The sequence below is a fragment of the Microchirus variegatus genome, assembly GCF_963457635.1.
Source record: "Microchirus variegatus genome assembly, chromosome: 9".
Lineage (NCBI taxonomy): Eukaryota > Metazoa > Chordata > Actinopteri > Pleuronectiformes > Soleidae > Microchirus > Microchirus variegatus.
Genome location: NC_139810.1, coordinates 1,806,206 through 1,824,930, shown reverse-complemented (window position 1 = coordinate 1,824,930; position 18,725 = coordinate 1,806,206). Strand labels below are relative to the sequence as shown.

The 18,725-nt window shown below is 43.8% G+C and overlaps 2 protein-coding genes across 2 annotated transcripts; one reads left to right on the top strand and one right to left on the bottom strand.

The window, feature by feature from the left end:
* Positions 1 to 4,827: 4,827 nt before the first annotated feature.
* LOC310931737 (dynein regulatory complex subunit 5-like) lies at positions 4,828 to 9,004 on the bottom strand (the record flags this gene model as incomplete). The annotated part of the gene is made up of 3 exons (XM_083894968.1): positions 4,828 to 5,328; positions 7,028 to 7,536; positions 8,845 to 9,004. 3 exons carry the CDS (start codon positions 9,002 to 9,004, stop codon positions 4,828 to 4,830), a joined length of 1,170 nt encoding a protein of 389 aa, XP_083751094.1.
* A 1,423-nt stretch (positions 9,005 to 10,427) lies between these two features.
* Positions 10,428 to 17,198, top strand: LOC310931736 (glutathione synthetase-like; the record flags this gene model as incomplete). Its single annotated transcript, XM_083894967.1, has 8 exons — positions 10,428 to 10,529; positions 11,438 to 11,583; positions 11,748 to 11,823; positions 12,857 to 12,990; positions 13,075 to 13,191; positions 14,266 to 14,346; positions 14,426 to 14,503; positions 17,075 to 17,198. The coding sequence occupies 8 exons, from the start codon at positions 10,428 to 10,430 to the stop codon at positions 17,196 to 17,198; spliced, it is 858 nt and encodes a 285-aa protein (XP_083751093.1).
* Between the last annotated feature and the right edge of the window lie 1,527 nt (positions 17,199 to 18,725).

The window sequence follows — 18,725 nt, the reverse complement described above, 5'->3', positions numbered from 1 at the left end:
CAAACAGCTGGAGAAGGTGAGGAAACAGCTGAACGAGCAGAAGAGGCGCGAGAAGAAGATGAAGTTCAGGTACAGGGTGGCGGAGTTCGAGAAGGTCCTGAGGTATCCGACGGAGACGTACGACACCGACGCGATGATCAGCATCGGGAGACGAATGAGACACCTGCAAACTCAGGAGGACGTCGAGTCTGTGAAGGACCTCATTCAAACAGATCATCAGAGTTCAGACGTTGGGAGTAGACAACTGAACTCCTGAAGAAGATCAAACTTTAGCAACAACAGGCTAATGAGTGAACTTTGTCTTCTCAAGCGTCTGCTTCTATTGTCCTCTTCTAACACCAAGTGTCCTCGTGTCGTCCTTCACAACATCCATGAACCTTCTCTGTGGTCTTCTTCTTCTTCTTCTTCTTCTTCTTCTTCTCCCTCCACCTTCATCTTCAACATCCATGACCAAACCTTCTGTGACTATGTTCATTTCTAATCCCGTCCATCGTTCCAACAACGATCGCAGCAACTCATGGAAGAACCGACAAACGAGAATCTGACGACTTCATAGAAAGAGTGAGAAGATGAAGAAGAGGAAGTTAGTTTCTAAGAGTCTAAGGGCCTGATTCACTAAGATCTCAAACAGAAAGCGATAAATTGCGTGAACGAGCTTAAAGACGGCGCCGTTTTGCTGGTGACCTACTACCGACTACAGGCGCAGAAGTGGTTAAGACCGCCTTATTTAAATGAGGATGTTGCGCTAGTCAAGGGTGGACTCATTTCCCACAAACCAGTGCGGCAGATGACGTCAACAACAGGCAACTGCTGACCCCATTGGTGGACATCACGGGAGGCCCCGCCCCCGAGGCAAAGGTGTCAAAACTGAAAGAACCCCCATAGTCCGGTCTCTTCAACCATTTTTGTCCGCGGGAGCAGACGTATGAGTTTAAGGAGAGGAACACCCTGAAGATCTACACCCTTGCTGGCCAAGCTTTGAAGATTCTTTCTTTGTCCATTCCTACCCCATTTTTGGCACTTTTATTTTTGATCAGAGACTCCGTGAATAACTCCCTGCGAGTTATTCCTTGCTATACCGTGCTCCGAAACCACGGTCGACCAGCTGTCCCTGTCGTGAGTCGGTGGACCACGTATCACACAGCTCCAGAGCCGCGCGACGAGGCGACCGTTCTCTTTTCCGATACCGGCACCGACCGAAGGACGGATTTGAACCGCGTGAAGCAACAGCGCCTCCCCTTACTCGCCAGAAGACGACTCACAGTTGGCGGCGATTGTGTCTGGGCAAATAGCTCAGTCAGAGCTTATTATAAACACGGGCAGTGCACGCCCGGTAGTTTCATTGTGTTTTTTTATTGTTTATGTGCTTTTCTTTTCTTTCATCGTCACCGTCCTCTTTTACTCAGCGCCCCCCGCTGGTGAAGGACGGAAGAGCCGAGTGACGAAATCAGAGCACGAGCGCCAACTCGCTGTCGCCTCGCGGTAACAGCGAGTGACGCCGTTTTTTACGGCGACGTATCGGCCACCTTCCGTAAACCGGAAGTGGGAGGAGCGTCGCCGTGACAGCCGTCACGTCAGAGACCCCTCCTTCTTGTTTACCTTCTGGCTTTGTTTGTTTACTTCCTGTGTCCCACGCTGCCAAAGTGACACGCCCCCCCCCAGAGGATTGATGTTTGTTTGTTGTTATTGATCAATTTAATACTTCAATAAATGTTAAACCTTTATTTTAAAAGTACCGTTCCTGTCTTTTTGTGCTTGCTCGTTTGCGACAAAGGGTAATTGAAAGAAGCCAGTGTACGACCTCACACCTTCCTTGTTAATTATAAATTAATATTAATGTACTTATTATTAATTAGTGATAACTTGAAGGTCGTTAAGTGACAGTCTTTCTGTCACTCTCCTTGTCTTGAGAGGAGTGGTGCCCCGTTTTTTAAGAACATTAATAAGAAAATTCATTATTAAAAATAATTGATCATTTGTATTAATATTTTCTCACCAATTACCTAAGTTGAATCACAACAGCAGATAACTGAGATCGAGGGATACGACGTCTTCGAAGGGGCCTGTGAACGTGCTCTGGAAACGCGTCATTTCCTGATTTACAAAAAGTATTTTTGTTGATGGATTTCTCCGAGGTTTAGTTTATTGTTTTGTAAACAGGGACCATGTATAGAGCAGGTTCTACACCAGGGTTAGCTAAACAGCTAATTTGCTACCTGTGGTCCCTGGGCAGGATGTTCAGAGCACAATAAAAACATACTTGACATTACAGACAATTATCAAAAAACAGATAACAACAGCTCAGCAACATACAAAATACATTTGGTGTATAAAATAGCGATAGCAGCTAGCTAACCACTTACGAAAGGAACTTCGGGATAGCATCGGCTACGACTAGCTAGTAATTCAAAACAAACTTGACCAGTGATTCAGAAACACCGTTGACAATTGAAGAAGACCGCAATACGATCATTACACACGACTGTCGTGATTGAAATGCTGAAAATGCATTTGTGCGAGTCTTTAAACGGCCGGCTTTCAATCTTCGCTGACAGGTGACGCGGCGGAATCTGGAAAAATTCCTCAAAACCCTCCGTTTCAACTGCGGTCCTGAGGAAGCTTCGTTTCGAAAGCCCTTTGGCCCTAACCCTAACCCTAACCCTCACAGGATCGCACAAAAACAAGGGGTAGGGGGAATGTGGAGGGGGAAGGTGGATTCAGCCTTCAGCCTTAAACCTCCTCTTCCTCCTGCTGCTGACCTGTTCTGCATGTTCTGACAGAACAGATAAGACACGACGTCTTCACCAACATCAGTGACACTTGTGAAGAAGGTGGAAGACACTCGTGGAAACTGCTTCACAAAGTAAAGGAAAACTTACTATTCTCTGAAGAAGAAGCAAAAAAGTTCTTTTTTAACTTTTTTAACTTTAATCTACAGTTATAAGTAGATTTTGGAATTATGAGTAGATTTTTGGATCTTTAAGTAGACTTCAGAAATTTAAGTAGACTTTGGAATTATGAGTAGATTTTGGAATTATATGTAGTTTTTGGAATTATAAGTAGGTTTTGGAATTATGTGTAGATTTTGGAATTATATGTAGTTTTTGGAATTATAAGTAGGTTTTGGAATTATGTGTAGATTTTGGAATTATGTGTAGATTTTGGAATAATGTGTAAATTTTGGAATAATGTGTAGATTTTGGAATTATGTGTAGATTTTGGAATAATGTGTAGATTTTGGAATAATGTGTAGATTTTGGAATTATGTGTAGATTTTGGAATAATGTGTAGATTTTGGAATAATGTGTAGATTTTGGAATTATGTGTAGATTTTGGAACTATAAGTCGATTTTGGAATTATGTGTAGATTTTGGAATTATGTGTAGAATTTGGAATTATTTGTAGATTTTGGAATTATTTGTAGATTTCGGAACTTTAGGTAGATTTTGGAATTTTAAGTAGATTTTGGAATTATGTGTAGATTTTGGAATTATTTGTAGATTTTGGAATTATTTGTAGATTTTGGAATTATTTGTAGATTTTGGAATTATTTGTAGATTTCGGAACTTTAGGTAGATTTTGGAATTTTAAGTAGATTTTGGAATTATGTGTAGATTTTGGAATTATTTGTAGATTTTGGAATTATTTGTAGATTTCGGAATTTTAAGTAGATTTTGGAATTTTAAGTAGATTTTGGAATTATCTGTAGATTTTGGAATTTTAAGTAGATTTTGGAACTTTAAGTAGATTTTCAAATTTGAAGTAGATGCTGGAATTTTAACTAGATTTTGAAACTTTCAGGAGATTTTGGAATTTTAAGTAGATGTTGGAATTCAGCTCTGTTTGAGGACTGATGCAAAGTTGTTTGGCATCTGGAGAAAATGTAGTGTTTCAGTAACAGACTGTAAAAATGTCAATAAAAAGCAGCAGCAGGGTGTAAAACTCGAGGCCCGGGGGCCAGATGTGGCACGCGAGTGATTCATTGGTCTTAAAAACCTGTGTTAAAACAAGTCTATGCTGCTTTAAGGCGTGCGTTGACCATACAATACATTTCCCGCCACTAGATGGCATCTATCATTGTATACGCATCATGCGACGAGTGTAATTGAGATCGCGACTGCGACGGCAACAGAATGTGTTCACAAAAGCCACGACCAAAAAACGACGTAGCTGTGAAAGCTATAGCTTTATTGTGGCTGAAGAAATGGCCCTTGCTGAAGGTGTTGTGAGCAGGTCTGGGGACTGGGTTACAGTAAGTAATAAATACAGAAAATCATTTAGCAATATGTTACGGAGTAGCTACCTTTATCTTACATTATATTTGGTTCGATGTTGGAGACAGGCTAACAGGCTAACAGGCTAACTGGAGTGCTTTTTTTAACCGTATCCCCACAGATCCAGAGAGAAGGTCGAGGCTAAATCGCTCCACAGTGAGCAGAAGTGAGAAGACGGATTTCGTGGTTAAATTTCCAGTAAATCGTGAACTCAGACCAGATTCACCAGGAACTAGTCTGCAAGGCAAATATTTAAATACCGCCGCCCCGTTGCTAGTGCTAACGTTATGCTAACGCAACACTCAACCTTCTGGCTAAGGAGTCCAAAGTTGAATGTTAGCCGCAGAGCCAGATTGCATCCATGGTAAACTCTCAGCGAGCTAAGATGAAGGGAAGTTAGCGAGGAAGCCGGAGACGTCGGGGGGACGGCGTGTCCTTCACACGGCAGGGTGTCCAAACCAGCACAGGTCCCGGTCATTTTTGCTTCATCTGAGGCCGCTAACATTTGACCCCGTGGGACAGTCGTCCGATCCGATGCTAGTGCTAACGAGTTTCAGCAGAGCGACAAGCGAAAAGACGGGTGCTTCACGACCGCCTCGTTGAGCTCGCCCAGGTTGTTGCAGGACAGGTTGACGCTCCTCAGGATGCGATTCTGAGCCAGCGTCTCGGACAGCGCCACCGCGGTCGGCCCCGTCACCTCGTTGGCGCCGAGGTGCAGGTGGCGCAGGGTGTCGTTCTTCAGCAGCGCCGCGCTTATGGCCCGGCCGCCCTCGTCCTTCACGCGGTTCAGCCGCAGGTTGAGCGACAGCAGCGTGGCGTTCTGCGACAGGGCGCGGGCGATGGCCGCCGCGCCCTCGTCTCCGATGTCGTTGTCGAACAGGTTGAGGACCTCCAGTTTGCTCCCGGCGAGCAGATCGGCGATGGCCCTGGCGCCGCCGTCGCCGATCAGGTTGTGGGAGAAGTCGAGCTCCCGCAGGGTCGGGTGGTCCAGGAGGTATTTGACCAGCAGGTGGCACTGATTATCGTCAATGTTGCTCAGCTGGATCCTCAGTCGCTGTGGGAATAAGAAGATGGCAGATTACGACAGGTACAGCGATGCGTTAGGGTTTAACGCTAACGCTAACCCTTGGGAATTTCCCCATTGTGGGACAATAAAGGTATATGTTATCGTAGTTCAGGCCCGGTTATTTATACATAAATTCTGCCCTCAGTTCCTTTAGTGAACAACGCTCTGTTCCCGAACTTCACGTTACCAAAAAACGAACGAACGACTGGAACAAGAAAACGCGATAATTATGTAAAACTGAAAACAAGGAAATGCTCTAGAAGTGTTTTTATTTACAGACTGGAACATGTACAAACAGAAACAAGCTAATATTTGTCCAAACATATGGCTCCGCCCTTTCAGACCGTTACACCGATAATATCGTGCAGAAGCCCAGAGACGCCGAGCTTACCCGGGAGCGTCGCGCGTTCCACGAGAAGAAAATCGCACGCAGTCGATCGCAAACGTTCTAGCAAACGTTCTTGCAAACGCTCAGTCGTGAAACGTAAACACAACAGAATATTAGAGCATTTGTTTCATCTTCCCCTGACGTCTCAGAGCAGCGATTCACAAACTGCTTAACAAGGTAAAGGAAAACTTAAGATTCTCTGAAAAAGAGCCAAAAGAGCTGAGTTCAGTCAGAAGACGTCATGAACCTTCACGAGACATTTGGTTTGCTAAATGTCTTTTAAGTAGATTTTAGAATTATAAGTAGATTTTAGAAGTTTGAGTAGATATTGGAACGTTAAGTAGATTTAAGAATTTTAAGTAGGTTTTGGAATTTTAAGTAGATTTTGGAACGTTAAGTAGATTTTGGATTTTAAGTAGATTTTAGAATTATAAGTAAATTTTAAATTTTAAGTAGATTTTGGAATTATGAGTAGATTTTGGATTTTAAGTAGAGTTTGGAACTATAAGTAGATTTTAGAATTATAAGTAGATTTTGGATTTTAAGTAGATTTTAGAATTATAAGTAGATTTTAGAATTATAAGTAGATTTAAAATTTTAAGTAGATTTTGGAACTATAAGTAGATTTTGGATTTTAAGTAGATTTTGGATTTTAAGTTGATTTTGGAATTTTAAGTAGATTTTTGAACTATAAGTAGATTTTGGAATTATAAGTAGATTTTGGAACGTTAAGTAGATTTTGGAACTTTCAGTAGATTTTTGAACTATAAGTAGATTTTGGAATTTTAAGTAGATTTTGGATTTTAAGTAGATTTTGGATTTTAAGTAGATTTTGGAATTTTATGTAGATTTTGGAATTTTAAGTAGATTTTGGAATTTTAAGTAGATTTTTGAACTATAAGTAGATTTTGGAATTTTAAGTAGATTTTGGAATTATAAACACAAAGTCTTTTTTAACTTTAATCTACAGATAAAGGACATTTTTCTTGGCTTTGATTCACGACTCTTCAGTGACGACGATCACTGATGGAAACAAATCAAATCGAGCTAGAAGCTCGTTACTGTTCATGAACCCTTTTTTTATAAAGTTATAAACTTAAGCCCCGCCGCGCGAAGTCATCGCCGACGTTAAAATACAGCGACGTAAACAGACCGAGCAACGTCAGCTGTGGACGGACTCACGGTCGCGAGTATCAGTATTTCGGATTTTCCACCAGAGGGAGCTCACGTACCACCGCTTTGAGAAGCCGTGTTCTCCAGAAGACGACGTCCTCTGTGAAGGAAGGACCCGACACTCACCTTCAGAGTCTTGCAGGACTCGACGGCCTTGGCGAGGGACTCACAGTCGCCGTCGCTCATCTCCAGCATCTTCCACTCGAAGTCCATGCCGCACGTCTTCACCCTGTAGATCAGACGCAGCTCCTCCAGGCTGGTCAGCTTGTCCAGCAGGATGCCGAAGTCGAAGTGGTCCGCGGAGGACTCGCCGTCGCTCAGCAGCAGCTGGGAGACGCTCAGCCTCTTGATGTGGGCCCTGCAGTGCTGCACCATGTCCAGGATCAGCGCGGGGTCGCTGGCGTCCGGAACGAAGCGCTCGATCATGCTCTCCAGGCGCCGCTCGAAGAACATCCGCTTCCAGCTGTGGCCGTAGTCGGAGACGTCGCAGACGTCCCACTGGCGCTCGCAGCAGCGCCTCCAGTAGACGCCGTCGCTGATCAGGTTAGCCGTCACGTGCAGCGGGAGGTCGGTGAAGAGGTGCTTGAGGAGGAAGTCTTTCTCGTCGGGTTTGAGTTGCTCAACGATGGGGTTTTCTGTAACGGTGCAAAACAATTACAGTCAACGTCTTGTTCATTTAGGGTTAGGGTTGGGTTACCCTAACCCGGTTGGTCGAAGAGAGCAGCCACCAAAAATCTGGACAACTACGATGGCCGACCTTTACCTTTACCCAGGGGTGTCAAAGTCAAATGACCTGGGGACCAATGAACGTCCAGTGTGGTCAACAGGGGGCCGGCCTAGAGACCAAAAAGTTGGAAAAAAAACAACTTTTGACAACTTCTCGATGTGTCTAGCTCATTTACGTAGGGTGCAAATTGCCAAAATGGACGGCAAAATTCAAAAAGGCCGACTTCCTGTTGAGTTAAGGCCACGGTCTTCCTGCCAAGTTTCGGGAAATTTGGTGGAACTCAATTTATGCCGAAGTTATAGGGCACTTCCTGTATCGGGGGGCGGATGGTCGAAATTCGCGAAGGTTTGCCATGGTCGTGTCGTTTTGAATCCGCAAAACCTTTGGACAATTTTGCTAACATTGCCCCTACGTAGATTTGTAGAAACGCACATAGATTCACAAATCGCCAAAATGGACGGAAAAAATTCAAAAAGGCAGACTTCCTGTTGAGTTGAGGCCACGGAGAAAAGGCATTATGCTCACGGGCGCTAAAGTCCGAGAAAAAAGGCATTATGCTAACGGACGCTAAAGTCAGAGAAAAAAGGCATTATGCTAACGGACGCTAAAGTCAGAGAAAAAAGGCATTACGCTAACGGGAGCTAAAGTCAGACAAAAAAGGCATTATGCTAACGGGCGCTAAAGTCAGACAAAAAAGGCATTATGCTAACGGCCGCTAAAGTCAGAGAAAAAAGACATTATGCTAACGGACGCTAAAGTCAGAGGAAAAAGACACTATGCTAACGGGCGCTAAAGTCAGAGAAAAAAGACATTATGCTAACGGGCGCTAAAGTCCGAGAAAAAAGGCATTACGCTAACGGGAGCTAAAGTCAGACAAAGAAGGCATTACGCTAACGGGAGCTAAAGTCAGACAAAAAAGGCATTATGCTAACGGGCGCTAAAGTCAGACAAAAAAGGCATTACGCTAACGGGCGCTAAAGTCAGAGAAAAAAGGCATTATGCTAACGGGCGCTAAAGTCAGAGAACAAAATATGTTATGCTCACGGGCGCTAAAGTCAGACAAAAAAGGCATTATGCTAACGGGAATTACCTGAAGAAACCAAACATTTCCATGCATAAATGGTTGAAAATGGCTGATATAAAGATACAGCGACCACAACAAAAACTGCAGGAAGACGACAACGGCGTGATGCAGCTAAACGTTAGCTTAGCTTACCCTCAAAGTTGCCGACGATGGTTTGCAGGCAGAGGTTGGACAGAGGAGGCATCAGCTCCTGAGTCCAGCGAGGGTCACAGATCTTCAGCTCGTGGAGTTTGTCTTTGGCGGTGGAGTCCTGCACGCCGCCGCCTTCTTTTCCTACTCCCAGGTCGTCCATGGTCGTCCTTCCTCTGGTCGTATCTCGGAGGATAAGGTGTTACTTCCTTCTTCTTCTTCTTCTATTGATAATAATTATGATATCCGGCAGACTACATACATGGAGGGGTGCGGTGCTGCCCTGCACGGGTAAAGATGTTTCTGTACTTCGACGCCGTTCAAAGTTCTTCTTCTTCTTCTTCTTCTTCTTCTTCTTCTGAGGCTCAAACGTCTCAGAGCTGAAAACACAACAATAAAAGGCTCGAGTGGGTGACGTCATCGATGACATCACCGCTCTGCACCGCGTTCCATTTGCGTCACGACTTGGAAGTCGAAAGCGGGAGTGACATCATCATCGCATTTCCTCCGGATCCACCGCGTTCCAGATAGAAGTCGAAAAAGGCGGGAAAAAAAAATAACACGGACGGAAATTTTTGCCAGATTCAGACCGGACCGTTCGGTCGGCCATCTTGGAATAAAGACAAAAAACTTTATATCCACATATAAATCCTACATCTGGACATTAGGGGAAAACATGTTAAGGGAGGAAAAAAACATGGACATTAAAGGAAAAATAAGGAAGTTAAGGGAAAAAATTGTCATTTTTGGCAAAAACAGACTTTGAGGGAAAAGCATTGGAAGTTAAGATAAAAGCAAGGACAATAAAGATACAACTGTGGAAGTTAAGATTAAAACATGGAAGTTAAGATAAAAACATGGACGTTAAGATAAAAACATGGAAGGTAAGATAAAGGAAAGGACATTAAAGATAAAACTATGGAAGTTAAGATTAAAACATGGAAGTTAAGATAAAAGCAAGGACATTAAAGATAAAACTGTGGAAGTTAAGACAAAAACATGGAAGTTAAGATTAAAACATGGAAGTTAAGATAAAAACATGGAAGTTAAGGTAAAAACATGGACGTTAAGATAAAAACATGGAAGTTAAGATAAAGGCAAGGACATTAAAGATAAAACTATGGAAGTTAAGATTAAAACATGGAAGTTAAGATTAAAACATGGAAGTAAAGACAAAAACATGGAAGTTATGGTAAAAACATGGAAGTTAAGATTAAAACATGGAAGTTAAGATAAAAACACGGAAGTTAAAATAAAAATATGGAAGTTAAGGTTAAAACATGGACATAAAGGGGAAAACAATGTAGTGAAGGGAAAAACTGACATTTTTGGCAAAAACGGATGTTGAGGGAAAAACACAAGTTAAGATAAAAACATGGAAGTTGAGATTAAAAAAAAGTTTTAACATGGTCTAAATGCTGTTTTCTCAGGGTTGAACACAGTCAAAGACACTCAAACACGCCCTGGGTGTCGACCACAGCAGGAGGGCGTGACATGTATATATATATCTGTAAATATATATAAATGTATACAGTTGATATAGTTCACTGTGCGTCAGCAGGTGAATCCGAGCGCACAAACGGACGATGAACTCGCTCACGGTTGAAGATTTGGCGGTCGAGGCCAAACTGGAAGCTCTTCAGCAGGGACTGATGATCAGGACTGAGGAGACGCCAGAGTCGTCAGAGGTGAGGACGTCTGTGGGAGAATCAGCTTCAGCTATACAGTGTTATACTGTGTTATATTGTGTTATACTGCGTTATACTGTGTAATACTGCTTTATACAGTGTTATACAGTGTTATACTGTGTTATACTGTGTTATACTGCGTTATACTGTGTAATACTGCTTTATACAGTGTTATACTGTGTTATATTGCGCACTATGCGTTATACTGCACAATAAAGTGTTATACTGTGTTATACAGCGTTATACTGTTATACTGGGTAATACTGCATTATACAGTGTTATACTGCGTTATACTGTGTAGTACAGTGTTATACTGTTATACAGTGTTAAACTGTGTTATACTGTTTTATACAGTTATATACTGTGTTATACTGTGTAATACAGTGTTATACTGTTATACAGTGTTATACTGTGTAATACAGTGTTATACTGTGCTAAACAGTGTCATACTGTGTTATACTATGTTATACTGTTATACAGTGTTATACTGCGTAATACAATGTTATACAGTGTTATACTGTGTTATAATACGTTATACAGTGACATACTGTGTTATAGTGTTATACAGTGTCATACTGTGTTATACTGTGTTATACAGTGTCATACTGTGTTATACTGTGTTATACAGTGTCATACAGTGTTATAGTGTTATACTGTGCTATACTGCGTTATAGTGTTATACTGCGTAATACTGCATTATACAGTATTATACTGTGTTAAACTGCGTCATACAGTGTCATACTGTGTTGGGGAAAAACAAGGAACTTGAAGGGAAAACATGGACACTAAGGGAAAAAATGTGGATGTTGTGGCAAAAACATAGACATTAAGGTTTAAGATTAAGTCCAGATTAAGTTGAAATGTTTGGGACAGAATCAGGCTCAGATTTCTTCTCTTCCTCTTTTCAGTTGGTGACCTACGCTCCATTCATGCTCTTTCCCACAGCGATGCCTAAAGCTGCGTACGATCAGGCTCTGGCTCTGCAGACTCACTACAACACCCTGGTGGACAAAGTCAGTCAGGACACGGAGTTTCTGCATGAGGCTCTTGCAAGGTAGGGTTAGGGTTAGGGTTAGGGTGGTGTTCTGGGGTCCAGACTCAACGGTCTGTTCCAGATCATTTGGTCGCTCCATCCTCCTTTTTAAACTTCTGTGAATGTACGTTTTTCTCTTCGTCTTCTTCTTTAAATAAATCATACGTTGTTTGTTTGTCCGACAGCACGATTGCAGTCGATGATTTCACGGCGAGGTTGTTCAGGATCCACCGACACATCGTGAAAGAAGGAACCTCTCAGGTACTTCGAAAAAAACAACAACTCATTTTAGAAAAGCAAGATTCTCGTAACCAACGATAAATCATTGATTACAAACGCACCAACAACACAACACGATAAAAAAATCTACACTCTTAGAAATAAAAGTGCTTGGTAGAACCATATTAGGTTCTTCGGCTTGTCCTCATAGGAGTACCCTTTTTGGCTCCAGGTGGAACCTTTATATAAAGGTTCTACCTTTTTAAACCTTTGGTGGAACCCAAGGTTTTGGAGGGTTCCACCAATGGTTTAAAAAGGGTTCTCCAGGGTTCTCTGGAGAACCTTTTTCTCCCTACCTTTTTCCACCCTTTAAAACCCTTTATTGAGGAAAGGAGTTTTAAAGGGTTCTCTGGATCAAAATGGTTCTTACTGGAACCATGGTTCCAGGTAGAACCTCAGCCCTTGTAGAAGGACCCCTTTGGAACCCTTATTTCTAAGAGTGTACTTGGCGCACAATAACTGAAGAAATACACACAAAGTTGAAGTAAATGTGCCTTTATTCCTACACTCTAAAAGTGCTAAGTAGAACCATATAAGGTTCTTCGGCTTGTCCTCATAGGAGAACCATTTTTGGCTCCAGGTAGAACCTTTAAGAACCATTTCAAAACCCTTTATTCAGGAAAGGGGTTTCAAAGGGTTCTCTGGATCAAAATGGTTCTTACTGGAACCACGAGTGTTACCAAGAACCCTTGAAAAACCTTTTTGGGGAAAGGGTTTTTCAGAAGCAAATGGTTCCAGGAAGAACCTCAGCCCTTGTAGAAGAACCCTTTTGGAACCCTTATTTCTAAGAGTGTTTGTTAATAACTTCTCACCAAATGTCAAACCCGTCATCATGAACCTCAACAAGGTGTTTGCCAAATAATACACACTTTACTTTTGATAGCTGCTTATATGTCCTGTGAGGGTTTTCTCTGGGTTCTCCTGGTTCTCCTGGTTCCACAGTCCAAAAGCATGCAGATTTGGGGATTATCGATCATTCGTTTACTCGTTTATTATCGTCGGTTCTTCCTCTCAGCCCGTCGCGCTGGGCCTCCTCCGCTCGGACTACATGTTGGACCAGAGGGAAGACGGGACGTCGTCGCTGAAGCAGGTGGAGATCAACACCATCGCTGTTGGCGGTTCATCGTCCTGTATGCCACAGATCCACAGGTCAGTTCTGTCCGGTCCGGTCCGTCGTTGAGTTAAAGATCTCCAAAATGTGTCCGTCATCGTTCCTTCGTTTCACTTTCGCAGAGAAATCCTGAAGTCCGCCGGCCGACCGGAGGACGGTCGACGCATCCCGGACAGCGCGGCTGCTGCTGGTCTGGCTGCAGGTTTGGCCAAAGCCTGGGAACTCTACGGATCAGAGAGGTGAACGCAAACGCTGATGAGTTTAAATAGCTGTGGTCAACCATCAAAGGTCTGTAAGAGCGTAGTTTGGCGACAGCGGCGCAGAAAGTGTTGAAAATGCACTTTCTGTTTGCAATCATCGCAATTTTGTTTGCTCCGACTGTTTTTGCGTAAACTTGTGCTCCCTCACTCATTCGTTTTGTGTCTGGAACGCCAGATAAATACCTCTAAAACACCTAGCGTAGTGTTACATAGTGTAACATAGTGTTGGGTACGTTAGCGACGCTAACGTTAACGTCGCTAGCGCGTGACCCGTTACGGGCTAATAAACGATTCTTTGTGTTTTCATTTAAAAAACCTACGCGTCTTTTGCCGAAGTAAATTCTACTGCGCGACAAAGACTTCTCGTCTCCGCCCGCCCCTGCTCTCCTGCTGCGTACACACAAACGCTCCTCTCAGCCAGGTCTGATAGTTTTGAAAATGAAGGACGCAGAAAAAAAACAAATAAATCCGTCTACGAAGACCAGAGAGAGAGACAACAAACATCAACAAGTGCTGGGCACGTTAACGGCGCATAACGGCGTCAACGTTAACGCACGGCGCGTTTCCATGACGACGGGAAAAAGACGCGTGTGATATTTACGTGACTCCCCGATTGTTAAAATTAGTCTCTAAAGTAACGCTAAACTTTAAAAAAGATACGCAGTACACAGGTACGCTAGGTTATTTGTTAGCGCTGCTCTTTTCCTTTAATAAACAGACCGCTCCAGTTCCACTGTAGGCTAACGCTAACTGGTGCTAAAAGAGCTAACGCGGCTAACGGAGCTAACTGGTAAAAGGTGCCTGGACTCCGTTACGTTGACGCTGTTAACGTGCCCAGCGCTAGCTCTACGCATTATTTTGTCGGATGTCGACGGGGGGAAAAACTTGGGAGAACGAGTTCCAGACGGACATCGTCTCCAAACGCGCCTCTACTGCGCGTCGCTCCAACCCCTCAGTAGCCAATCGGCAGGCGGCTTCCTAAGCCCCGCCCACGGTCAGAGTCGCAGACAAAAATGTCCAGACTGAATTTTTTTTTCATTTTTGTCGTTACAGAGCGGTCGTCATGTTCTTGGTCGAAGAGAAACAGAGAAACATCTTTGACCAGAAGTCGATAGAGTACGAACTGTGGAAAAGGTAAAAGACGACAAGATTCAGCAGATTTCTCGTGATCATTTTAGTCGTTTTCAAATCTCTTATTCTCGCTCTGTTTCAGAAACATTCCCACAACGAGGAAACTGTTTGGCGACGTTTGTGAAACAGGATCACTGGATCGGGACAAGAGGCTTCATGTGTACGTTTGTTTAGGAAACCTACTTTTCTAACGTTAGTACAATATAAATGCAAAGCAAATGTGGTTGTGACTCATGGTCGTGTCGGAGTTTCCTAATTCAAGAAGATGGCAGGAATTCGACGTTATGTAACCTGGATGTTTTATTGTCTTTGGAGTTACGTCAACTTCCTGTCGCTCTATCTCTGGGGTGTCAAAGTCAAATGACCTGGGGGCCAATGAACGTCCAGTGTGGTCAATAGGGGGCCGGCCTAGAGACCAAAAAGTGGGAGAAAAAAAACTACTTTCGACAACTTCTCGATGTGTCTAGCTCATTTACGTAGGGTGCAAATCGCCGAAATGGACGCCAACATTCAAAAAGGCCGACTTCCTGTTGAGTTGAGGCCACGGTCTTCCCGCCAAGTTTCGGGAAATTTGGTGGAACTCAATTTATGCCGAAGTTATAGGGCACTTCCTGTATCGGGAGGCGGATGGTCGAAATTCGCGAAGGTTTGCCATGGTCGTGCCGTTTTGAATCCGCAAAACTTTTGGACAATTTTGCTAACATTGCTCCTACGTAGATTTGTAGAAACGTACAACTTAGATTCACAAATCGACAAAATGGACGGCAAAAATTCAAAAAGGCCGACTTCCTGTTGCGTTGAGGCCATGGTCTTATAGTTATAGGGCACTTCCTGTATCGGGGGGCGAATGGTCGAATATTTGCCATGGTTTGCCATGGTCGTGTCGTTTTGAATCCGCAAAACCTTTGGACAATTTTGCTAACGTTGCTCCTAAGTAGATTTGTAAAAACGTACATAGATTCACAAATTGGCAAAATGGACGCCAAAATTCAAAAAGGCCGACTTCCTGTTGCGTTGAGGCCATGGTCTTAAAGTTATAGGGCACTTCCTGTATCGGGGCGAATGGTAGAAATTCGCCAAGGTTTGCCATGGTCGTGCCGTTTTGAATCCGCAAAACCTTTCGACAATTTTGCTAACATTGTCATAAGTCGATTTGTAGAAACGTACCACTTAGATTCACAAATCGCCAAAATGGACGGCAAAAAAATCAAAAAGGCCGATTCCTGTTGCGTTGAGGCCATGGTCCTATAGTTATAGGGCACTTCCTGTATCAGGGGCGAATGGTTGCACTGTTTTTGAAGCACATTTGAAATGTTGTTCCCTCGTTCCCCAAATAAACGAGATTTAACCCCTTCAGTCAGACAGAAAACAGCGAGCGCTGAGCAAAACCCAGACGATAATGTGGCGGCAGAGCGGTTTATATCTGCTGCTGTGTAATCAGAGGGAATGAGCTGCAGCCGAGGTGACGATCGTTCACAGAGGAACTGACTCAGGAGAGTGAATACAGAGTCAAAATGTGCTGAATATTAACCTCTTCTTCCCTGACCCTCTTTTTGGAGTCCCTGCTCGAAAATGACATGCCAAAACTAAATAGAGTAAACCTCTGCAGTTAAAAGCTCTATGTGAATTATCTTGGTATCAAACTACAGATAACACTTGTGAGATTCCACCAGAGGTGTAAGTTTCACTGTAGATGCCACTGTGTCAGAGTAAATGTACATGGAACACAACATAACTGAAGGATTTTTTTCTCTCGCCTAATTTTTTTTGGGCATTTTAAAGCAAATGTCACCTTTAAAATATGCAGTCGGAGCTTAAAAACACATGGAGGTCATGTGACAACATGTGGACATGAGCTGTGTAAAGTCTGATGCTGCTGAAGTGAAGCAGAGTGAAATTACAGAGGTTTAAGTAAAGAGATGTCTGGGCGTTTTCACTTTTGGCACAGCTTGGCACCATCTGTGCCATTTGAGATTTCTTAGGTACCAAATTATTAAAAACCCATTTAATTTTATTTACATGTCACTACAGATCTGAAAAGAACTTGTTTTGAAAAAAAACCAAGTATGATAACTGGCTGTAAATCGTTGCTCCCTGTGCGGTGCGTAATAACAACTCTGTGACTCTGCAGCGTCTTCAGTTACGCAGCGCCATAGCTCTGGCTTACCTTGGTCAATTAGGGTGATTGACAGCTCGTTTTAAACCTCTAAACCGGTAGAATCAGACCCCGGTCTCCAAATGCGTGTGAATCACTTCAAAAGGTCATAAATGCATATGACGCATTTAGGCGGACATTCGCCCTTCTCCAATCAGAACGATCTAATGTCGCTCTGTAATATTCAACCAGACCGGGATTTGTTCCCAAAGTTCCTGTTTCCCTGGGAACGGTTGCCCCCGATCCCCCAATGACGTCATCGAAGACGAAACTCCTCAAAATCACTGCCTTCAGAAATCTCTCCGCTGTCAAAGTCCTCCATGTTCACGAGAAGTCATTTCAAAACGATGTCGCGAGGAACCCTGACGTATCCGCTTTACTGAGAGAATAAAACGCGCTGCCGCTCAGTGGTAGAAGTGCGGCAATGCTTTCCCGGCGTCAATGGGTTAATGAAAGTTCTGCAAATTACGTTCGGGAGCCCAAAAAATATCTCCTGTAAACTTCCTTCGACTCAGTCTTTGGTTGCAGAGCAAACGACTTTACCCGCTCTGTCTTTTCTCTTCCAACTCTTTACAGACGAGGCAGAGACTTGGTGATGAACGAGTGCGTTGGTCACATGCTCAGGACCAAGAGGTCCGAGTGTTCAGAGGCAGGAATAATGTCCGGAGCAGCTGGACTGGACAACCCTCTCCTCGTCTGACAGAAGTCCGACTTGTTTATAAACCAGGTTTTGTTCTCCGTGAGCAGGGACCGATCCTGACATCGGTCATTGTTTGTGCCATAAAAGGTTGGGACATTGGTTACAGTGGGACAATCTAATGCAAAGACTTGAAAGGAGTGATGCAACATTCCGAAGAGTTCTTTAATCCTCACAAATGAAACGATCGGAAGGGGAAGAAGAAGCTTTTTCACCGAGAACTGAATCCAGGAGGAAGTCGCGTCATCATCTTTATAGAAACCAACTCCTAAAACACAAATACGGTCATATACACAACGTCTTTGCGCGATGGGCAACCTCAACTCACTGCACCTCGGACAGCGTACGGCACTGTGGGTTTCAAAAGCGTGTCTGATTCCTTACAACTGGACCAAGGATTCCATCTACAGATTCTGTTTCAGCAGAACTCAGAAGCTGGAAGCTCTCGCCAAACACGTGGGCGATCTCCAAACCGAGCTCCAGAGGGAAAAGGACCTGAATTTGTCTCTGCAGCAGAGGATCCACAAGCTCTCGGCCACTCTGGAGTCAGAGTCCAGCGACAACCAGGCTCTGTGGGAGAAGGTGGACTACCTGGCCGTCAAACTCAGCCGACAGAGGAACTGGACGGACGTTCGCACCAAGCTCTTCAGGAAAGAGAGGGAGAAGCTCAGCAAACAGCTGGAGAAGGTGAGGAAACAGCTGAACGAGCAGAAGAGGCGCGAGAAGAAGATGAAGTTCAGGTACAGGGTGGCGGAGTTCGAGAAGGTCCTGAGGTATCCGACGGAGACGTACGACACCGACGCGATGATCAGCATCGGGAGACGAATGAGACACCTGCAAACTCAGGAGGACGTCGAGTCTGTGAAGGACCTCATTCAAACAGATCATCAGAGTTCAGACGTTGGGAGTAGACAACTGAACTCCTGAAGAAGATCAAACTCTAGCAACAACAGGCTAATGAGTGAACTTTGTCTTCTCAAGCGTCTGCTTCTATTGTCCTCTTCTAACACCAAGTGTCCTCGTGTCGTCCTTCACAACATCCATGAACCTTCTCTGTGGTCTTCTTCTTCTTCTTCTTCTTCTTCTTCTTCCACCAGCTTCATCTTCAACCTCCATGACCAAACCTTCTTTGACTATGTTCATTTCTAATCCTCAAGTTCATAGAAAGAGTGAGAAGATCAAGAAGAGGAAGTTCGTTTCTCACAGTCTAAGGGCCTGATTCACTAAGATCTCAAACAGAAAGCGCTAAATTGCGTGAGCGAGCTTTAAGATGGCGCCTGCTGCTGGTTGACGTTTTGCAGGTGGTTAAAGTGATAGTTCGGAATTTTGGACATATGACCCTATTTTCCAACTCGGCCGGTGTGATGGAGACGTCTGGAGACGTTTTCGAGAAATTTCATTCAGTTCTTCTAGTTGCCGAGTTCGCTGGTGCTATGGCTAGCGCAAGTCAATGGTACCTGCTAGCATTAGCATTAGAAACACTCATGCCAACTCCACAGTGCACCCGAGGCAAATCAATTGTAACGGCAG